Source organism: Heterodontus francisci, chromosome 45 (genome assembly GCF_036365525.1).
Source record: "Heterodontus francisci isolate sHetFra1 chromosome 45, sHetFra1.hap1, whole genome shotgun sequence".
Classification (NCBI taxonomy): domain Eukaryota; kingdom Metazoa; phylum Chordata; class Chondrichthyes; order Heterodontiformes; family Heterodontidae; genus Heterodontus; species Heterodontus francisci.
This window is the reverse complement of record NC_090415.1, coordinates 8,540,471-8,564,450: the sequence shown is the minus strand read 5'-3', so window position 1 is coordinate 8,564,450 and position 23,980 is coordinate 8,540,471. Positions and strand designations below refer to the sequence as shown.

Here is a 23,980-nt window from a genome sequence, read left to right as displayed (position 1 = left end):
AGTAATTAAGTAACTAAGGACTCAGTTATAGAATCAGAGAATGGTTGCAACAGAGCAGGACACCAGTCGACCAGTTATGTCAGGTCTGTGAAGGAGCGACACAGTTAGTCCTACTCACCTATCCTTTCACCAGAGGTCTGTACTTTTTTTCCTTTCAGGAGCTCATCCAATTCCTTGTGAAAGCTACGAGTTAATTTGCCACCAAAACATTCTCAGACAATGAAGCCCAGATCCTAACCAATGGCTGCAAAAAACGATTTTCCTCATAAAATCATAGAAAGGTTGCAGCGTATTTAGTTTTCGTTCACCTGTAGCACAACCCACACTTGTGAATTCAGATTTGAAAATTCGAGTGGTGTCTCACCTTCCTTATTCTTCATATTGACATCAGTCCCACATGAAAGCAAAAACACTACACACTCATATACATCTTTAAATTAAAGAAGGCATACGATTCTTTTTTTTAAAATAACGCACATCAGGCTATATTTTGCTGGGAGTTTGTTGCTGATGGAAAATAAATGGGCTCCATTTTATAAAAAGAAAATGATGTTTGCATGTGAATCAGAAGGCCTTGTGACTCGTGATCATTCAGTCTGATGAAAAATGGAATACCTTTCCACTTGCTGCGTTTCAGGTTTGACGCTAAATTGCGGTCAGTTACAGGAAAACAACCCTAGCCTTTCCAGTCTCTCTTCATAGCTGAAATGCTCCAGCCCAGGCAACATCCTGGTGAATCTCCTCTGCACCCTCTCCAGTGCAATCACATCCTTCCTATAGTGTCCAGAACTGTACACAGTACTCCAGCTGTGGCCTAACTAGCGTTTTATATAGCTCCATCATAACTTCCCTGCTCTTATATTCTATGCCTCGGCTAATAAAGGCAAGTATCCCATATGTCTCCCTAAGCACCTTTTCTACCTGTGCTGCTGCCTTCAATGATCTATGGACAAGTACACCAAGGTCCATCTGACCCTCTGTACTTCCGAGGGTCCTACCATCCATACTTTCTTCCATTGCCTTGTTAGTCCTCCCAAAATGTATCACCTCACAAATCTCAGGATTAAATTCCATTTGCCACAGCTCTGCCCACCTTACCAGCCCATCGATATTGTCCTGTAGGATGATTAGGCGCAAGCAATCTCATTTGGGAATCTTCGGAAGACACCCTTGAAACAGCCAATCAATCGAAAAACATATCAACCCTCATTTTGCCTGTTGTCAAGAATTATAGACCTCGTTTTATCCAATGCTTTTGTTTTTATTCTGTAGAAAACAAATAACCATATATTGATACTGGAGTGACGCAGTAGCTTAGAGGATGAATTAAGCATGTTTTATTCTTAGCTTGTGGGAGTCCTGCAACAGTGCTGTAAGGTATATCTGAGTGAGGAGCACTGCTGTGTTTTCTTAGCACGTTGCTGTCTAACTTTTCACCTGGATGAAAGATGAAGGGAAAGGACACAGACAAATAGAATTCCAACGTTTTTTTAGCAGGACTACTGTCTAGCCTTGTGTGTAAAAAGTCCAATAAGCGAGGTTTCTGGAACTGATCTTATAATTGAGAATGCAGCAGAGCAGATTGGAGAAGTAAAAGGGGAACGTCGAGGCAAAAAAGCACAATAACATAGAGAATAAGAGGAGGTGTATGCTAGACAATCCCTCGAACCTGCTTCGACATTTAGCAAGATCATGTCTGATCTTGGATCATAACTGCACTTTCCCACCCTATCCCCATATTCCTTGATTCCAATAGAGTTCAGCAATCTATTGATCTCAGCCTTGAATATACTCAAAGAGCAAGCATCCACACCCATCTTGGGTAGAGAACTACAAAGGTTCACAGTACATGCAGAGAAGAAATGTTCCTCAGCTGAATGGACGACCTCTTATCACAAGACTGATCCCTAGTTCTAGACTCTCCAGCCAGGGTTAAACAACTTCTCAGCATGTACACCGCCTCGAGCTCTCAAATTCTAATACGCTTCATTGAGATCACATCACGTCCTTTAATATGCCAGCAAGCCCATTCTATCTAAGTTTTCCAAGAGTAGGTAAGAATATTATATTAGATGTAATTTATCTAATTTTTCCAAAATATTTTCCATATTGTGCCAAATAATAGACTAGCAAGCAGCGGGAGATGGTGGCGTTGTGATAATGTCAATGGGCTAATAATGCAGAAGCCCAGGCTAACTCTCTGGGGAAGCAGGTTCGAATCCCACTACTGCAGATGGCTAAAAGTGAATTCAATTAATTAAAGAATCTGCGATTAAAAACCTAGCCTAATGGCGAGCATATCATCGATTGTTATAAAACCCATCTGGCTCACTAATACCCAATATATATCCTCAAACGCACAGCTATGATTGACTCTTAAATACTCTCTGAAATGGCAGAGCAAACCACGCAGTTCGAGGGCAAATAGCGATGGGCAGGAAATGCTGACCCAGCCAGCGACACCTGCATACCATGAATGAATTAACAAATACAGTCAGTGCTAAAGCGCCATTCAACTGGTAGAGAAATAGGTAGCTAGCTGCGGGACAGAAGGTAGAGGGTAAAGGTGAAAGATAGCTTTTCACAAGGATCAGTGCTGGGACCACGAGTGTTCCAAGTTTAGACTAACGATTTCGACTTTAGAATCATAAACACAATTTCTCACTTTTGGGAAGACACCAAGTTGGTGACATTTTCAAATTGAGGTCGACAACAATAAATTAAAAGACATTAGTAAACTTCCAGCATGGGCACAGAATGGGAAAATGAATTTCAATAGAAGTAGGTGTGAGGTATTACATTTTGATAACAAAAATATAGAGGACACATTTAGCTTGGAAAACATGGCTCTAAATAGGCTAGATGATCAAAGGGAACCCGGAATACAAATGCAATAATGACTAGAAATGAGGAGACAATAAACATTTATCTGTTCTTCGATTTCTGCAGTGTTCCAGTGAACATCAAGGCAAGCTCGAGGAACAGTATCTCATTTACTGATTAGGCACACTACAGCCTGCCGGACTGAACATTGAGTTCAATACTTTCAGAGCATGATGGGCCCCCCTATTTATTTTTATTTTTTAGTTATTTTCTCTTTTTTTATTTGCTTATTATATTTCAGTTTGTTTCATTTGTTTCTACTGTGCATATCCACTGTTTTTTCATTTTTATGCTTGGGGCCAGGCTGTTCATTTTTCTGTCAATTAATACCCTCTCTGCACTAACGCTTTATCTTTCAACACACTATTAACCTACCGTTTGCCTTTGCTCCATGACCTTCTGGTCAGTTACTCTCTGTGACCTTGTCCTATCAACACCTTCCCTTTGTTATTTCTTTCCACACTTCCACTTTACTTGCTTAAAACCTAACACATTTTTAACATTTGTCAGTTCTGATGAAGGGTCACTGGCCTGAAACTTCAACTCTGCTTTTCTCTCCACAGATGCTGCCAGACCTGCTGAGTATTTCCAGAATTTCTTGTTTTTATTTCAGATTTTCTGAATCTGCAGTATTTTGCACTTATATAAGAAAACCACGCACTCTGGATTATTTTTAGAGGGCGAAAGTCGAAAATTATAGAAGTTATGCTAACTTTTTATGCAACCTTCATTGGATCACACTTGGATTACAGTGTATAATTTTGTTTGACATGTTAGAAAAAGCATACTGAGGCGGGCAAAAAAGATTCGTAAGTATGATACCAGAAATTCAAGATTATGTTTGTCAAGAAAGGGTGAACAGCGTGGGACCCTTTTCTCTTGTAATGAATAAAACTGAAGGGTGACCTCGTAGAGTTCTATAAAACTATGATTGATTTTGATAGAGTTGACTCAGAGAGAATGTATCAATTTGTGGGGAAGAGGAAGTACCAGAGAAGATAACTACTTTGAAACCAAATACAGTATTCAGAAGTACCTTCCTTACCCAGAGAATCGTGATAATGTGGATCTCGCCACCACAAGCAGGTTGAGGGGAATACTAAGCATGCATTTAGAGTCATGGAGCCATCGAGTTACTGCATCATTAAAGTGGCACAGAAGAAGGCAATTCGGCCCATCGAGCCCAAGCCAGCACTCTGTAGAGCAATCCACTCAGTCCAATTTTCCTGTTCAATGCGCATAGGCCTGCAAGTTTATTTCCCTTATGTGCCCATACAATCTCACTGAAATCATTTGTCATCTTTTTTTTTGGACTGGGGGAAGGTTTACAGTGGAGTTCCTCAAGGGTCAGCGTTAGGAACCATGCTTCCGATATATATTAATGACCTGGGCCTTGGTGTACAGGGCAGAAATCAAAAATTGCGGCTGATACTAAACTTGGAAACAATTTGAATTGTGAGGAGGATTGTGTATAACGTCAAGAGGATATGGACAGGTCGGTGGATAAGTAGCAGATGAAATTTAATGCTTAGAAGTGTGAAGTGATTAATTTTGGTAGCAAGAGACAATATAAAACAAAGGGTGCAATTTTAAATGGAGTTCAGGAGCAGAGGGGCCTGGGTGCATACGTGTATATATTATTGAAGGTGGCAAGCTGAGGGCGCGGTGGATAGAGCATACAACATCCTAGCTTTCATAAATATGCGCCTAGATTACAAAAGCAAGGACGTTATGTTAAACTTGTATAGAACATAGGATCCCGTCCTCAACTGGAGTATTGTGTCCAGTTCGCGGCGCCACGCTTTGGGAAAGACGTGAAGGCATGAGGGAGAGAGTACAGAAAAGATTCAGGAGAATGGTTCCAAGGATGAGGAACCTCAGTTCCGAGAATCGATTGTGGAAGTTGAGACTGTTTTCCTTGGTGGAAATATTTGGTAGAGGTGTTCAAAATCATAAGGGTTCTGGACAGGATACATGGGGAAATACTGTTCCCATTGGTGAAAGGATGGAGAACAAGGGGGCACCGATTTAAGGCAATCGGTAAAGGAAGAAATGGCGACATGAGAGAAAAAAAAACAACGACTTGTCAGGATCTGGAAAGCGTTACCTAGGATGTGGGGAAGGTAGGTACAATCGAGGCATTCAAAAGAGAGTTCGATTTCTATCTAAAAAGGGACCAGGCAAGAAGGCAGGGGAGTGGCACTAGGTAAATTGTTTTTATTTGGAGATGCAACGTTGACATGACCGGCCGAATGGCCTCCTTCTGCGCTACAGGGTTCTGTTATTCTGTGATTCTGTCTCTGCTTCCACCAAACTTATAAACAGAGACTACCATTGACTGCGTAAGACGTTCTTCCTCACATCTCCGCTGCATGTCTTGATCAATATTTGAAATATATGTTCTGTTGTTATTGTACCATCGGCTAACGGAAGAAGCTTTTATTTTATTAATCAGTCATAACCTTTACTCCTCTTTCAAAACTCCCTTCAGTCCAATTTGTTCCAAAGAGAACAACGCCAATCTAGCTTTGTACCTAAAATGCCTTATCCCTGGAACTATACTGGTAAATCTCCTCCACATCCTCTCAAGGACCCTCATACTATTTCTAATGTCTACTGATCAGAACGGGATGCAATACAAAGTTTATAAAACTTCAGCATAACATCCCTGCCTCCGCATTCTATACTTCTACTTATGATACTCAAGATCCCATATGCTTTGCTAACTACTCCATCGCTATGTTCTGCCACCTTAAAAGAACCATGTGCATAACGCTCCAGGTGTCTCTATCCCTGCACACACTGCCATTATGTCTACATTGCCTCTTCCAAACCCTTTCACCAAAATGCAACACTTCGCGCTTCTCTGTATTAAATTCCATCTGCCACTTGTCTATCCATTCTGCTAGCCTTTGTATCCTGTTCGAACCGATTGGCATCATCCTCACTGTCTGCCGTACATCCAATTTTGATATCATTGGCGACTTTGAAACTCCATATTACAAAGAAGCAGTGGTCCTGGCACTGTACCTTGGGATCCCCCCTTCTACTATCCTCCATACTAACATACAAACGTAGGAATTGGGAGCAGGAGTAGGCCACTCAGCCCCTCGAGCCTGCTGCATCTTTCAATAAGATCATGGCTTATCTGATTGTAACCTCGACTCCACATTCCTGCCTACTCCCAATAACCTTTCGCCTCCTTGCTTATCAAGACACTATCTACCTCTGCCTTAAAAAACATTTAAAGACTCTTCTTCCACTGCCTATTGCAGAAGAGAGTTCCAAAGACTCAATATCCTCTGAGAGAAAAACAAATAATAGTTCCTCATCTATGTCTTAAACGGAAGACCCATTATTTTTAAGTTGTGAACCCTTGTTCTAAATTCTCCCACAAGGGGAAACATCCTTTCCACATCCACCCTGTCAAGACCCCTCAGGATCTTATATGTTTCAATCAAGTCGCTCCTTACTCTTCTAAACTCCAGCGGATACAAGCCTAGCCTGTCCAATCTTTCCATATAAGACAACCTGCCCATTCCAGGTATTCATCTAATAAACCTTCTCTGAATTGCTTCCAACGCAGTTACATCCTTCCTTAAATAAGGAGACCAATACATACAGTATTCACAGTGCTCCCAATGTGGTCTCACCAGTGCCCTGTATAACTGAAGCATAACTTCCCTACTTTTGTATTCAACATCCCTTGCAATAAACGATAACATGCTATGAGCTTTTGAACGTTCCTGGAGCGAGGTTGCACAGGAGCCGCTGTACATTCATCTACTGCTTAAGTCACTGCTTGCGTGGTGCTTTTTGCTGCCCACTTCCTGTGGCTTGACGGCATCATCGGATTTTTAGGCCACACTGCATCTCAAGTCTGTTTCTCAATACCCGAAATTTTCCTTTACGAATTGGACTGGTAATTATCTGTGGGCATGTTTGGCGCTCCTGCTGGAATCACTCCCACCCCAACCCATCTTTTCATCACGCCCCTACAAAAAAAAAAGCATGAGGCACATGCGCACTGACACGGGTGGAAATCACTTCCTGTAACAGGCATTTTCTGAAGAGCAAGGTGAACACACGGGAATTGTCGCCTATTGTAAGTAAAATAAATTTACAAACCATATATATAGCTTCATGTTCATGCTCATGGTGAGTAAAATTATAATTTGTGTCATCCTGCACATTTGAAATGAAACACGCAGACATCAGCGGTTTTCCAATTTGCAGGGGGAGTTGATCAGGGATTTATTATACAAGAAACGCCCACTTGTGATGGCAAATATATTTAATAGGTGTTTGACTTTCTGAATTGGGCAAATATGCGTCGCTATAGGCTTAACCTTTGCCTAAACTACCAACAATTGTTCTTTTTTTAAAAAAAACACAATATGCAATCATCTGTGCTATCTCGTTAAATGTTTCGTTGCTAGTTATTATGCATAGTTGACTGATAATGAAAAGTGTCATTGTTCGAGAGTTGAACTCATCCCAGCCGCTGCTGGACTATTTTCAGCAATCGGTGTGCGTACCGGAAAGACCAAGTGTTTAATGTGTAGAACAGAATCGTATTTTAAGACAGAAATCCGTAGCTAACTCGATACCAATGACATCAAGGGATATGGGGATAATGCGGGAAAATGGCGATGATCAGCCATGATCGAATTGAATGGCGGAGCAGGCTAGACGGGCTGAATGGCCTACTCCTGCTCCGATATTCCTATTCCAAGGTGATACCTTTTGAAAACAATACGACTGTTGCATCAGTGGCAAAATACTGATTAAACAAATAATTAAGTCACGAAATGAATAATCAGAATTCAAGTACTTCAATTATTTGCACAAGGAAAAAAAATGAAGGAAAACCTCATATCTATATGTCGTCGTTCATGGCATTAGGTTCGTCAAAAGCTCTTTAGAAGCAAAAACGCACTGTTTGAAGTGTAGTTCATGTTGTCAGGTATTAAGTGCTGCAGCCTATTTCCGTAGACCAAGCTGCCACAAACTGAAATCGGATAATAACCAATCTGTTTCTTAGTGATGTCAGTTGAGGGATGAATGAAGGCCCCAGACAGGCGGTGTCTCAATTTCAGGCATAATCCAAAATACGGCCCTTCAAACAGTGCTCAATTGTCTTGAAATCTTAGGCAGCTTCAGTCTTTTAGAAACCATCCTTTTGCCATAGTTAGGGCTAAGTTGCTTCTTGAAATGTGTCACAGTCCAATTAAATCGAAAGCAATCTTCCATGGAAGCATAATTTCGATTCCAGACACAGTTTCACTTAACTCTAACTAGCTGAGAGAACTCGACTTCCACAATCACTCAGGTTGACCATTACTGCGGAGAGGAGGCTGTCAGTTGGGGCCCAGTGAAAGGAAACAGGTTCTGACCGAGAACGAACGGTCTTACTGCTGCAGACACGAGATAAGAAATAGGAAACATAAAGCAGGAATCCTTAGACAAAATGAGGAAATTAAGTTTAAGAGAGATTGTCAATCAAGCAAAAAAGCCATCGGCAAGAAGCAAATGAGGTATCTATAATAATGAGTGGAGATACATCAGAGATGGCAGTACGAGATACATGAAGATATGATTTAATGCACATAAAATCGAGGGGTATAACAATGGAATTATATTATCAGCATAGATTTGCTTTGATATAGCCATTCTTGTCGTTGCAAAGGGTCAACCGGTGTTGTACAGAGGTAAAGAAAAAAAAAGGAGCACAGAGATACAAGGGAGTATTTAGGGAGAGGCAGAGAGGGCAAATGCGTTGTCAAATATGTGTTTCAAAGAAGGACTTAAAGGCCATGGATCTGCAGAGGGTTACCTGCAGGGAACTCCAGATCCTAAGCCTTTGGCAGGGCTTTAAGCAATCGAGGACCCATCCTCGGCAATTCCTCGCCCTCTGCCTCTCCCATCTCCCTCCCCTCTTTTAGGTCCGGCCTTAAAAAGCGCTTATTTGACACTGTTTTTGTCCATCTCTCCCAATATCTCCCGACGGATTGACTACCCATAATTTTTTTTGAAAGCGTTCTCTTTCCATGGCAATAAAGATCTATTGAAACAATTGTAAATATAATGATTTGAGGGCAATGTCGCTTTTCAAGTCATCCCGACAAGTTGAAAACCTGTCCCAGCTTGCAGCTAACTTAGCTCAGTAGAGGAACACACCGACAGCTAAATATGAAAAAAGGAAAGTACGATCCCACAACTACTGATATGAATTGCTTCCTGTCAAAATGTAGCTGTTTACATAAGAATGCATGATAAATGAACTGCTTGGTTGAAGAAGAGGCAGGCCATGCAATGGAATCCTTCGTTATTTGGGTATAATTAGTATCAAAGGAGCTTACAGCGCAGAAAGAGGCAATTCTATTCTGCCTGTGCCTCATCTTTAAAGGAGTTACGGAATTAATTCCAATACCCCTGAGCCTTTCAAGTATATCAGTTCCCTTTGGAAAGTTATCATTATTCTGATTCCAACTCCATTTTCAGGTACTGCTCTCCATATCATAAAAACATGCAGTCATTAAAAAAAAGTCATCTCTGCCTCATCTTTTCCCAACCATCTTCAATCTGTGCCCGGGATCTCGTCGCACTTGCCTGTACAATCAGTTTCCCCTATCTACTCTATCAAACATCTGTATCATGTTGAACAGCTAAATGCATCTACCCTTAACATTTTCTGCTCTCAGGAGGATAATCCCAGTTTCTCTAATATTTCCACAGAACTGGAAAACTCTCGTTCCTCATACCTTGCTTGAAAATCTCCTCTGCACTCTTGACCAGCCCACCACACTGCCCCCTGCCTGCCTACCCCGTATCTGCAAACCATCCTCCCCACTCCAACCTCTCTTTCCTTTCCACACCCACAAACGTGATGCCGTCTCCTAAAATGCGTGCATAGGTTTCCCGGAACGCATATGAACGTACGAATTAGGAACAGAAGTAAGCCATTCGGCGCCACGAGCCTGCTCCTCTACTCAATAAGATCATGGCTGATCTGTTTGTGTCTCGAATTCCATATTGCTACCTACCTCCGATAATCTTTGATTCCGTTGCTTAACAAGAATCTATCTAGCTCTGCCTTAAAAATATTCAAAGACCCCGCCTCCACCACCTTCTGAGGCAGTGAATTCCAAAGTCCCATAACCCTCTGATAGAAAAAGCAAATCCCTTATCTCTGTCCTAAAAGGGCGATCTCTAATTTTATAACAGTGCCCTCTAGTTCTGAACTCACACACAAGAGGTAACATCCTTTCTATGTCCACCTTGTCAAAACCGTTCAGGATCTTATAAACTTCAATCAAGTCTCCCCTCACTCTTCCAAACTCCAGTGAAAATAAGCCCAGTCTGTCCAACATTTCCTCATGAGACAAACCACTCATTCCAGGTGTTACAACCAGGTGAGAAATGAGTCTAGTGTACCCTCTCAGCCTTCACCTGTTCTTACCATAACAGGGTTTTATTTTAAACACACTGTGTTTTCGCTCCCCTTTGTTGAATCCTTGTTCAGTGCTTTCCAATGGTGAAGCAAAGAAACCTGCCAAACAGGTTTTCTTAGGTTTAAAGAAGAAAGGTTGAACTTTATTAAACTTAAACTCTAATTCAGTTATTGCCTACAGATACGCGACGCCCACACTAGCATGCATACGTGATACACGCATGCAGATAGAGACAGAAAAGATCAGAAGAAATAAAGTGGAAATGGTTTTGGTTACGGTTCTTTGAGCTCGCTGTCGAGTGCTTGATTGTAGGTAGGACTTGCTTTTTGTTGGGGAATATTTTTCTTAAAGCTTGTTCGATGTAGGAGACTTTTCTCTCTTGAGGTTCACTTGTTTTCAGTGGACCCAGAGGCTTGTGAGAAAGAGTTGGGAGCAGACAGGAGAAGTCTCCTCAATCCAGGAACAAACAGTATCTCTCCAACTTCAAACTGTCTGCATAATTTAAATAAAACTCCCCAAGTTGGCCAGCAGGTTAGTCACGTGACCAGCAAGTGTAACCACTTCTGTGTTTGTTCATTCCAGCAGATCCTGGAATTTCTCCTCTTACACACAATACCTGGTGCTCAAAGTCCATTTAAGGATAAGTGGATAAGGGAAGTAACCGCTCTTGTCGCTATTGATATGCAAATGCCTTCCAACCAAGTGTCGGGCAGCCCTTGTAACAGGCCTTCTCTTCTTCCCAGCAACAATTTAATAATGTCCATATGGTGAAATTTAAATGCCACATTCTTGGCAGGTGGGGGCCCAGCATGACACCTCCACACCCAGTGGAATGGAATGCGATTTGTAAACAAGCGCATTTCATTCAAAACGGTCGAGAGAGAAACTGTAAGATACAGGAAGAACATGCATCTCTCACATTCAATCGCATTCATTCATTAATCCTAAAACTTATTACAGCCTGTCTTCTCTTGGTGCCAGTGCTGCTTTAACTGCTCACTTTTTCGCATCGCAATAGCATGTGATTCTTTGGAGACGTTTTCTTCAGTTTTCCCATTTCCTTGGCTGCTTTGGGTCTCTGGCTCCTTTTGAAGTCTGCAAAGGGGGAGGGTTAGATTTAATTTGCCCTAAATCGGAATTTGTTTTCTCAGGACAGTCAGTAGTGGGCGGGCCTATCCTGAACTATCAGTGCTTTGCTGAGTCGTGCGCAGGCTTTTGACATCAGGGGATGTGTGGTTCTCATTTATTTGGACTGTAGGGGAGGATTCTTTGCTAATCTCCCCTTTGTCCTCTGGGACAGTCCTGCCTGCAGGTATTTGTGCAGACTGTCCTGCTCTTCCCTGCGGCACTTTGGCTAACCGAGGCATCAACCTAGAAGTTTTTTTTATTGTCTCTGCAAGTTCCTGTAAATGCTGTTAGCAACTCTGGTGAATGCTGTTAGTGTCTGCATTTACATAGGAGGATGTCGGGTCTAACATTTAAAATTTTTTAAGGTTGGCTGACAGTACAGTAGGGGTTTTCATCAGGGATTTCTCCAAGACCTCCTTTAACCTGCCCTCTTGGTCCCTGTTCGCCCCTTCCTTTCTGACCTATTGCCAGCCTTATTCCTGCCTGTCGCCTTTTGTTCTCGGCAGGGATCCTTTACAGTTCACCAGCACTCTGCTGGAGGGTCCTCGAAGCACCGACACAGGACTTAAGGGTGCAGATGCCACTGAAGGTTGGGGTTTTCCCTCAACCTGGCACATGTGCAACTGCAACAGTACTCCACCACATCTTTGTGGAATTTTGGCCAAACAGCTGCTTTATGCTGGTTTTGTCTTTCATATACCGATATGTACAGCCAGTGTAATCTCATGTGCCATTATTACTAATTCTCTCTGGTACCTCGGTGGCTCCACTAACTGATGACCACTGTCCACTCATGCTGTCAGGTCTGTGAGGAGAACTCCATTTCCTCATCAGTACCTCATTCTTTAAATAGCAATCAGGGACTCCCTCTGCTTCAATCTCAGACGGACAGCCTGTGCTAACTCTTTCGATACTGGATCAGCTCACTGAGCCTCAACGAGGAAAGATCCATTTAACTAATTTCCTGCCACTTCTATCTTTCCACAGAAAGCATTGGGAAAACAGACCTCATGGTCATTTGCCTGCAGTGCCATTTCAGTTTACTCTGGGTGAATAGGATTGATCCTGGCCTCATTCATTATACATTCAGGGAAACTGCAGGGGACCGTCTCCTGCCACTGCCCCGTCTGTCTGACGTCCTACAATCACTCTTTCACCATTGGGGAGGCTACCACCTTCTACCCCGCCAGATAATTACCTAGGAGCAGGTCAATCCTGAGTACAGGCAAACTAGGGACAATCCCTATGGTCACCGATCCCGAAATTAGGTCGCATTCCAAGTGCACCCGGTGTAAAGGTAGAGGCATACAGTGCCCTCCAATACCATTCACCACCATTCTGGTATTCACTGCACTCTCTGGGTGAAAGGTCAGCCCTTTTCCCAGTAAAAGGGATCTAGTGTCCCCTGTGCCCCTGAGAATTACTATGGTCTTGCTTGCCCCACTCGAGGGGTATGGGGTTACTCTCCCTTCAGACACAAAACCATGATAACCTTCAGGAATCCTATTAAATTTTCCTGCACTGGCTTTAGTAAGCTTCCTGGTTGCACTGTTACTGCAGTTAAAGCCACAGCTTTTTCTGTGTTTTCCATCAAGGTCCCGTCATCACTGAGCGGGTATGCCCTGATTAGCCCTACAGGTTTTCCCTTTAGTTTCTGGCAGTCAGCTTTTAGATGACCTGCCTTATTACAATGGAAGCACACAGGTCTCCGGGTCTCACTCCTGCTCACAGCACCTTCCTTTTTTGGCTACAGGGGCCCTGTGTCTCCTGCTTTTCTTTCTCTCCCAGGACTGCTTGGGCTCCTCTCACCTTCCCACCCTTTGTCCTTTCGGATTTGTGGGGGTGACTAGGAAAGGATTTCCCCTTGGAAACCGAGTTATAAATTAAAGCAAACTCATCAGCCAGAACGGCTGCTCCTCTACTTGGGTCTTCACGTAGAGTGGGAGAGAGATTTTAAATTCCAGTAACAGAATTTCTTCTCTGAGATTTTCATAGCTAAGCTACTTTAAGAGCCTTCAGCCACTGGTCAAAAGCCAACTGATTAAGTCTTTCAATCTCCAGATAGGTTTGCTCAGCTTGCCTCTTGAGGGTTCTAAACTTTTGGCGATAGCCTTCAGGTACTAATTCATATGCCCCGACGATAGCATTTTTCTCAGTTCGGAATTTGATGAACTCTCATCTGGCAACAGGAAATAAACCTCATGGGCTTATTTGGTTAGTTGCTTTGTAATAAGAGAGATCAAGTCTCAGCTGGCCATTTTAGCTGACTTGCCAGTTTCTCAAAAGACACAAAAAACACTTCCACATCTTCCTCATTGAATTTTGGGATCAGTTCGGAAAGTATTAACAATCCTGTATGCAGCCCTGAATTACACTCCTTCATATTGGCCATGCTTTCACTGGCGTTACTCTGTCTCCCCCTAGTTAACTCGAGCCACCCTAGCTCTCTTTCTTCGCCTTCTTTCTGGAAGGCTCTCTCTCTCTCTCTCTCTCTCTTCTGTCTCTCTCTTTCTTTTCCTCTAATTCAAGTTTCCTCTGTTCCAATTGTAGCTTTGCTGGCAATGCCCTGTCAGCGTCTACTTCTGACCCTGCTACTGCTTATTTAGATTCGAGGGAAAATGGTGGGCCACTAGTCTTAGGAGTTCAGACTTCCGAGCCTTGCCTCATACAGTGATTCAACACTGCTCCGCCATTTTTCTCAACTTATCCATGGACAGTACTTTTAACTTACTCGAAGTTAATTCACCCTGGCGTGGGGAGCTACTAGTTTCAGTTGCAGACATGTTTATATTCTACCACACACAACCACAAGAAAACCTGTACTGAAATCGTGCTCTATTTTGATAAGGAAAAATTTGACTTCCCACTTCCAATTTCTCTCGTTTGTCTGTGGGTCAAATGCAGGACAGTAGCCCCCAAGTTTCTGTTACGAGCAGGTGAGAAAGAGATTCTGTCTCAGCCTTCACCTGGTCTTACAGTAACGGGGTTTAATTTTAAACACACCACGTTTTAGTTCCCCCTTGCTGAACCTTGTTCACTCACTTCCAATTGTAAAGCAAAGAAATCAGACAAACAGGTTTTCTTAGGTTTAAAGTAGAAAGGTTGAACTTTATTAAACTTAAACACTAATTTGGTTAACGCTCACAGATACGCGACGCCAACGCGAACATTCACATGCAATACACACATGCAGATAGAAACAGAAAAGAGCAGAAGAAATTAAGTGGAAAAACTTGAGGTTACATTTGAAGATGGTTTTGGTTATGGATCTTCGAGCTCACTGTAAAGTCCTTGATTGTAGGTAGGTCTTGTTTTTCATTGAGACCCAGTATTCTTCTTAAACCTTGTGCACTGCAGGAAACTTTTCTCACTTGAGGTTCACGTGTCTTCAATGGGTCCAGAGGCTTATAAGAAAGAGTTGGGATCAGACAGGAGAGGTCTTCTCAGTCAATGAGCAAACGGTCTTTCTCCAAGCTCAAATTGTCTGTACAATTTAAAGACACAACTTTCCAAGTTGGACAGCAGGTTACTCACGTGACCGGATAGTTGAAACACTACTGCCTTTGTGCATGCTCCCAGCAGACCCTGGAATGTCTCCTCTTACAAACAATACCCGGGGATCAAAGTTCATTTTAGGATAATTGGAGAAGGGAAGTAACCTCTCTTGGACCCACTGATATGCAAAAGTCTTCCAGCCAAGTGTCTGCCAGCCCTTGTGACAGGCATTCTCTTCTTCAAGCATCAATCTGAAATTTAATGTCCATATAGCGAAATGTATATGCATTATTCTTGGCAGGTGGGGGTCCAGCATCAGGTATCAATCTAGTAAACCTCCTCTGAACCGCTTCGAATGTATTTACATCCTTCCTTAAATATGGAGACCAAAACTGCACATGGTATTCGAGATGTGGTCTCACCAATGCCCTGTATAACTGAAGCATAACATCCTTACTTTTATTTTCAATTCCTCTTGTAACAAAGGATAACATTCCATTTGCCTTCTTTATTACTTGCTCTACCTGCATACTAACCTTTTTTACTCATTCACTGGAACACATCGATCCCTCTGCACCTCATATTTCTGCTGTCATTCTCTGTTTAAGCAATACTCAATTTTTTTTAATTCTTCCTGCCAACGTGAACAACTTCACATTTTACCACCTTATACTCCATCTGCTAGAGTTTTGCCCACTTACTAATCTATCTGTAGCAGTCTGCAACCCCTTTTATGCCCACTTCACAGCATACATGTCTTTGTTTTATCTACAAATTTCACTACCATGTCATCGCTCCCCTCATCTAAGTCATTGAGATCAATTGTCAAAAATTGAGGACCCAGCACAGACCCCTGCGGAACGCCACTCGTCCTATCCTGCCAATCAGAAAAGGACTCATGAATGCAAACTCTCTATTTTTAGCCATCCAGCCAATCTTCTATTCATGGTAGTATATTACCCCCTACACCCATAAGCTCTGACTTAGCAAAATAACCCTTTATGTGGTACCTCGTCAAATGCCTTCTGGAAACTCCATGCATGAATCCGTCCAATCAGGTTTCTGCCCCTGCCACCACACAGAAACAAAGTATGTAATGACATCTAATGTGATTGTGACAAAAGTAGACATTCCCCCCTTATTCTCCGCGACCTGCCTGCAAAATCATCCGATGCTTCTCCATTGTTATCAAACTGGGTGGGACTGCTTCCACCCGATTTCGTTCTTATCCAATCGTATCCAGACTATTACTGGCAATGGCAGTTCCTGCTGCCACCTATGGTGACCCCAAGGCTCTGTCCTTCCCCCCTTCGATTTCCCATCTGCCTGAAACCCCTAGGCGACATAATTAGAGGAGGACCGGCCCTGGCTGCAGTTTACATTTGCGGGCCCAATGGAAAACTTCAGCGGGCCGGACCCCGGCCTGCAGGGCATATATTGGACAACCCTGTCTTACGTTAAAGAAGCTATATAAATATAAGGTGTTGTTATTTTTGTGTTCTCTCTGTGTTCCACCCCTCTTTGTGTCGTCCTCGCTCTCTGTGTTCTCCCTCGATCTCCCCTTCTCTCTGTCCCCCCTTTCTCTCTGTCCTCCCCTCTCTGTTCCCCTCTCTCTTTGTTTTTCTCTCTCCCTCTCTATCTCTGTTTCCGCTCTGTGCCCCGCCCCCATCTCTCTTTCCCCCCTCTCTATTCACACCTCTCTGTTTCCCTCTCTCTCTCTCTTTGTTCCCGTCTGGTCCCCCGCCCCCTCACCCACACTCTCTCTCTCTCTCTCAATTGCATTGACCTGGAGCGCTCAACACGCAGCTTTGTGCTCGTTCAGTTTGTTTGAACACATCGCGCTGAGTTTCGCAGCAAGAACTCGCCTCCCAACATCGGACAGTTTCGGTGTTTACCGGCGGGCTTTTAAAAAAATGCCGGAAAACCCCGAAACAGTCAAAGTTGGGAGGGGCGTTCCTGCTTTTAAAAAGGCCTTCCTGCAAGAAGTAGATAATGGGATATTTCCCATCTCCACTCATGGAGCACTGGGGAGGAGAAGGAACGTCTCTGGGTACAGTTTACATCCGGGTAACCAATGGAAACTATTGGCAGGCCTGATCCCGGCCCACAGGCCGTATGTTGGACAACCCTGTCTTACGTTAAAGGGGCTATATAAATATAAGTTGTTGTTGTTATTGAAGTTGTTGTTGTTGACCAAAACCTTGACTTTCTTCTTAAAGTGTGATGCCCAGAATTAGACACAAGATTCCGACAGAAGCATGAGCAATGATTTCTCAAGGTTTAACATAACGTCATTGCTGATTTCTGGTCGGCATGCTTCGATCTAGAAAATATGACGGACACACAGCAAGTAATCCATTTAGGTGTAGTGTCATCTCTTGGTGCAACTTTGCTGATGGCTGTGAAGGTCAATCCTTGAGCGGCAGGTACTGCCACAAGTGCCACACATGAAGCTGCCAAGGGACGCTAAGAAATAAAAACAAACAGTGCTGGAAATACACAGCAGCAACTGTGGAGAGAGAAGCAGAGTTAGCATTTCAGGTCAATGACCTTTCATTAGAACTGGCAAAGGTTAGAAATAGAATAGTTTTAAGCAAATAAAGACGGGGTGGGGCAAAAGATAACAAAAGTGAAAGTTTTGATAGGACAGAGGGTCACAGAGAATAACTGACCAAAAATATCATGGAGAAAAGGAAAAGGGTATGTTAATGGTATGGTGAAAGACAAAGTGTTAGTGCAGAGAGGGGGTTAAATGACAGATTAATGAACAGCCCGGCCAAAAGCACAAACATGAAAAAAAACAGTGGGCTGGCACATGGTAAAAAAAAATGAATGATGAAACAAACTAAAATAAAATCAAAATAAGAAATGAAACTTCAAATAAAACAGCGGGGGCCAGTAATGCACTGAAATTATTGAACTTAATGTTCAGTCCGGTAGGCTGTCGCGTGCCTAATTGGTAAATGAGATGCTGTTCCTCGAGCTTGCGTTAATGATCAGTGAAACATCGCAGCAAACCAAGGACAGCGATTTGGGCATGAGAGCAGGGGGGTACGGTGAGGTGGGGATGGTGGTGTTGAAATGGCAAGTGACAGGAAGCTCGGAGTCATGTTTTCGCACTGAGCAAAGATGTTCCACAAAGTGGTCACACAATCTGCGTTTGGTCTCCCCAATGTAGAAGAATCTGCATTGTGAGCCGCGAATACAGTATACTAAATTGAAAGAAGAACAGGTAAGGGTTGTTTTTGAGTTGTTTTTGACGTTCACGGCTGTCGCCAAGCTTCTGTAGCAACTAGACATCGTCAAAGTGCTCACCAGTCCACAGGATGTGTCGCCATTTCCCTCTTTCACCAGATCCTGACTCCCAGATGCGATAAGCGACGTTTCGGACCTTTATGACATGCTTGCAAGCACCCTTGAAGCGGAGATTTGGGTTCTGCAGGTATTCTGGCCCTGGCTACCCTGCCATAAAGAATGTCTTTGGGTATGCGGCCATCTTCCATCCTACAGACATATCCGAAGCACCAAAGCCACCTCTGTTTGATTAGTGCTAACACACTTGGGAGTTCTGCCTTTGAGAGGACTACTGCATTTGTGATTTTTTTTCCCCTGCAAAGGATATGCCTATTATGCACCACAGACAACAAAGATGCAAATTATTGAGCTTCTCTTCCTGGTAGCAGTACATCACATGATTTTTCGCAGCTGTACAGCATGGGGCTGAGAACACAGGTCTTATAAACAATCAGATGGATCCTAAGGGTTAGCTTGGTGTTATCCCGCGAGTGTTTCACAAGTTGACCAAAGATGGTAGTTCCTTTTCTTATGCGTGTATTGAGCTCTGCGTCAAGAGACAGATTGTCTGTGGCCATGGATCCAAGGCCGCACAATATGCTAGCCACTTTCAGTGGGGTGTTATTTAGTGTGATCAGGGTGAAGATGAAACACCGTGTCCCAGGACAAGGAGAACAAGTTACAGGCATGAGAGAAACAGTTCATGAGTTCTCTGTAGCTGTGTTTCTGTGTGAGCGGTTAGCGCAGCATCATCAGCATAGAGAAGTTCTCCAATCAGGATGCGATGTGTTTTCTCTTTGCTTTGAGCCTTAATAGATTGTAAAGCTTTCTGTCTTACCTAGTGTGCACTAGATTCTTTCCATATCTGCTGGGAAGATGAACGTGAGAAGCATGGGCAAGAAGGTGCCAAATAAAATGGGGGCTTGGTCACAGCTCTGCAGCACTCCATTCTTCACTCTGACAATTTTTTTATATGCCCCCTATTTTAAAGCTAACATTCGTGCATGCATTTGTAACAGTCTTATCAACTTCAAAGGTTTGCATATGTGAAATTATCTGCTCCTTAAATCGCTGCAAATTGTAGTATTTACTTTATCTCGCCCTTCCTCATTCTTCTTCCAGCATTCATCAAGTATTTGGTGGAAATTTAAAGGGATGTAGGAACAGAGAGAGCTGGAGCTGCATGTGCACTTTTTTTTTTAATGTGTCAGCACAATTTGAAATCGGGATTTTTTTACAAAGCAAACGGAGATGCCATCTTCTTACAGCAGGGAAAGTTAAGAGGGGATTTGGTAAAAGCGTTCGCAATCAGGAACGGTTTTGATAGCATAAAAAAGGAAACACGGTTTCCAGTGGCAGAAGGATTGGTAACCAGAGGACACAGATTTCAGGTAATCGGCAGAAGAACAGGAGGCGACATGTTCCTTGTATACACAGTTGTTGTGATCTGGAATGCAATGCCTTAAAAGGTGGCAAAAGCAGATTCAATAGTAACCTTCAAAAGGGAATTGGGTAAACACTTGAAGGGCAAGATATACAGGGGCATGGCGAAGAGTAAGTGAGCGGCACTAACTGGATAGTTCTTTCAAGGAGGCAGCATCGGCACAATGAGCCCAATGTATTCCTTCTGCACAGTATCATTGTGCGATTCTATCAATCTGTCCATTAATGATATTTCCAATCCCTTTTCGAAAATTACTCTTTAATTAATTCCACCACCCTTTCAGGTGGTGCCTTCCAGATCGTAACAACTTGCTTTTAGAGTCAAAAAAATTCCATCATATCTCACTGATGTTGTTTGCCACCAATGAAGGAATCTTATTAAGGAAAATAAAACACTCTTTATTAGGGGCAACGAGCTTGTTTTCGAGTATTTATTGTGGTACACAAGCATTGACGGATTGCGTTTTGCTAAAAATACCGATTAACGGGAACTGTAGACCAGCTTATTTACAATGTCATACAGTTCGCAGGTAGGGGCGGATGTCAAAGTCGCTGTGCCGGGCCTTTTCACCTACGTAATAGGAATCCACATAGATTTCCACCCCTGCCACAGGACTGCAACGGCCTCAATAAAGGTCAAAAATGACAACCCCCTGAGCGTCAAAGTGACGCACCAGTGCTCTTCATCCTTTTCCTTCTGTCTGCTGTCATTGACCCTGTGGATCACACTTTCCTCATCTAACGTCTCTCCTCTTTTGGCCCAATGGAAAGCGAATGCTCTCGCCTGGCCCCACTCTTACCCATGCAGTCACAGTCAGATAATTTTCTGCAATGGCTTCCCTGACCGTTATCACACTATTACGTCTGGAGTTCCCCCCAAGGGTGCTCCGGATTTATATGTAATGTGCACGAGGCAGCTAGACAACATCAGCTGAAAATGCATAGCCAGATGCGATATGTATGCTGACTCCATGCAGCTCTACATCACCACTACCATTCTCAAACCCTGCAACGCCTTCTAAAGTGATCGGTATCGATTTGGGAACATATTGTACAACCCGCTCAATTTCCCTCAAATAAAACGAAATTCCGTGAAGGTGTACATTGGCCAGCTAATTAAATTTACACAATCGTCCAAAATTGAACATTATCCCCTCTGACTTTTAATAGTTCGCCCATTCCTATTTGGTTTAAGGTGTTTTATCTATGTTGCTTATCTTGACTATAATTGTGCTCAGGGCAATGTTTCATGCTACTCATGTCATATCTCATGTCATGCATGTTTGACCCCGCGATGAGCTTCCAACCATATTCAGACCATCACAAAAACTGCTTACTTCTACCTCCCTAATATCGTCAGAATGTGCCTTAGCTCATCCGTTGTCCAAACCATCATCCTTGCCTTTGCTACCTCTAACCTTGATTGTTCCAATGTACACCTGGCTAGTCTCCCACATTCTAGCTTCCGTAAACTTGAAGCTATACAAAACTCTGCAGCTCCAACGTGCAGCAAACCCAACTCACCTTTGACCCTGTGCTAGCTGAACTACACGAGCTCCAAGTTTAAGCAACAGGTCCATTTTAAAATTCTCATCCTTGTTTTCAAATCTCTCCATGGCCTCAGCCATCCTATCTCAGTTATCTCCTTCATCCTCACAGCCTCGCGAGATATCTGCACTCCTCTATTTCTGGCTTCTTGAGCATCCCCGATTTTCCTTTTACCAGATTATTTGATGGCCAAGCCTTCAGCTGCCTAGGCCCCAGCCTCTGGAATTCCTTCCTTAAACCTCTCCACCTTTCTACTTCGCTTCCCAATTTTAAGGGATTAATTTATTACTTATTTGACGGAGATTCTTCTCATCTGCCCTAATATCAGCTTATGTATCTCGGTGCCATATTTTGTTTCATGATACTCCTGTGAAAGGCCAATGGAAGTTTATTTCGTTTTAGACTCTACATGCATACAAGTTTTTGTTGTTGTTGTTGCTCTGGTGAATCTGATGGGTTCATGCTGTCAAACTGTGAAAAATAGCATAAACATTGTTAAAGTAAATTCGACGTGGAAGTGAAGGAAAAGGACTCTTAACAGTTTAAATAATATATAAGTGAACACATGTTGGTGCATTTGCCTTAGATTTGTATGAAAGATAGGCATGCTACAACCTTGAATATAATATTTAATACCAGAAATAATATCTAAAAAAACAACAACTCTGTAACAGAGCACAAACATACCCCAACATTATCGGATCTATTTTCTACTGAAGTTTTGGCTGTTAACTTTCACCTCTGTGGTGTGTTGAACAGTCAATCTGACAGACATAATTCCACATGGGTAACATGCCTTCATGATATTGAAATGAATGGTAATGAAATCAGACTGCTTCTGGAAAGGACACACGGTCTTCCACGTGAGATAATGCCAAGCTACTTTTTCTAATGGCCTAACGATATTGTGGAAGATAGTCCCCCTATCGGTGAGATATTGGAGGTATATTTCCAGCAGGCATTGTTTTTCTCCTCAGTTTAAAGGCATCAAGGAGAATTGCAGTGCCGCTGGATCTCAGCAATGTTAGTTGGGATAAAAAAAAGTAATTGAGTATTGCTTTTGTTTCTGAGTTGCATATTTCAGTCAGAATCATTGAATAGTGCACCACAGAAGGAACGCTTTCGACACTTGTTCTGTGCTGACTCTTTTGAACAGCAATCCAGTTAGTTCCACACACCCACTCTTTCTAAATTCCGTTTTTTTTTTGTCCTTCATGCATTTACCCAAATCAATTTTGAAGGCTTGTATTGGATCTCTATCCACCCCTTATCAAACAGTGCATTCCAAATCCTTAACGACCATTGTGGAAAGAAAATTTTCCTCATGCCACCTTTCGCCAATCACCTTAAGCCAGTACCCTCTGCTTAACGATTTTCCAATCACTAGAAACAGTTTCTCTTCATTTACTCCATCTAAACCCTTCATGACTTTAAACAGCTCTATCAAACCCCCTCCTAGCTTCTAAGAAGAACAACTCCAGCTTCCCACACCTATCCAGGCAAAACATTGGAACAATTCTATGCCCTATCCGAAGCCTTCACGTCCTTCCTAAAGTGTAGTTCGCAAAATTGGACATAGTATTCCTCCTGGGGTTGGATTAGTGTTCACATATACTGAGCATAACTTCCTGACTTTTATACTCTACGCGTCTATATATAAAAATAAGGATCCCATATGCTTTCTGAACTCGCACTGCCATCTTCAAATTTATGTTCACAAACAAAGCATATCCTGAGAATCATAAATAGAGGTATTGAGTACAAAAGTTGGGAAGTTATGACGAACTTTTTTAAAGTTCAGGTTAGGCCATAACTGGAGTATTGCGTTTGGTTCTGGTCACCACACTTTAGGGCTCATTGTGAAGGCCCTGGAGAGGTTGCAGGACCGATTTTCCAGAGTTGAAGGATTTTAGTTACAAGATTACTTTGGAGAAGCTAGGCTTTCGGGATGGAGCTGGGGATGGGATTACTCTACAAATTGCCAGCATAGACTTGATGGACTGAAAGACTGCGCCTTAATAACTATGTGAGAGCCAGTTTTCATTCTTCCGACACTCCCTTTATAATCATGCTATTTAACATGTATTTTCTCTCCTCATTCTTAACCCCACACACCTTTCTTCATTGAATTTTATCTGCCATGTGTCCACCCATTTCAGATGTGTGTCTCCCCATGAAGCATCTTATTGCCATCCTCACTGGGTACGACATTTCCAACTTTCAGTAAGCGGAAAATTTCGAAATTGGGGTATTAATTCACTTTACGTAGAACAGTGGCCATAGTACTGAAGCTTGCGGGCATATCTGTGCAACTGTAAGATCACAAAGTCCAGGGACAGTTGTACGCAAATTCATGAAGGTGCTAACCATTTCTTGTACCAGAGAAAACATTGGAAAAGGTACAGTCATTTCCATTGAGGCTAAATTGTTGAGAATCCCGTGATTCCTGTCGGACAAGTTAATTTAGTTTTGGCTAATTGAAAATATTGATAAGTTCAGCAGGTGATGAATCATGTGACATCCAAAATAATTGATGTAATGTCTAATTTTTATACGGGCAGCAATATTGCCTTCCTTATATGTTCAGAAACATAGCAGTCACATAGAAGCTCAGGTGAAAACCTACCTGAAAGACTGTGAGAAGCATGCTTTTGAAGACCATCATGTATATAAAGAACCAGCAAAGCATCATTGCTATATCAGGAAATAAGGTCGAAGAGGAATCAGGCCCTAGA

At 42.7% G+C, this 23,980-nt stretch overlaps 1 protein-coding gene across 6 annotated transcripts in view; it reads right to left on the bottom strand.

Moving 5' to 3' along the window:
* LOC137356341 (carcinoembryonic antigen-related cell adhesion molecule 6-like) overlaps positions 1–23,980 on the bottom strand; it is a 65,182-nt gene that overhangs the window by 13,358 nt on the left and 27,844 nt on the right. For 2 of the 6 annotated variants that reach the window (XM_068022223.1, XM_068022222.1), the window contains exons 9-11: positions 21,663–21,716; positions 15,971–16,028; positions 14,543–15,397 (exon numbers count right to left, since the gene is read on the bottom strand). The exons of 1 other annotated variant lie outside the window; for it this stretch is intronic. In XM_068022223.1, the coding sequence (XP_067878324.1) occupies positions 15,975–16,028; positions 21,663–21,716 (108 nt within the window). In that variant the 3' untranslated portion in view covers positions 14,543–15,397; positions 15,971–15,974. Of the gene's footprint in view, positions 1–14,542; positions 15,398–15,970; positions 16,029–21,615; positions 23,976–23,980 lie in introns of those variants that run through there. 3 more of the 6 variants (XR_010971032.1, XM_068022225.1, XM_068022224.1) reach the window with 2 other exon arrangements.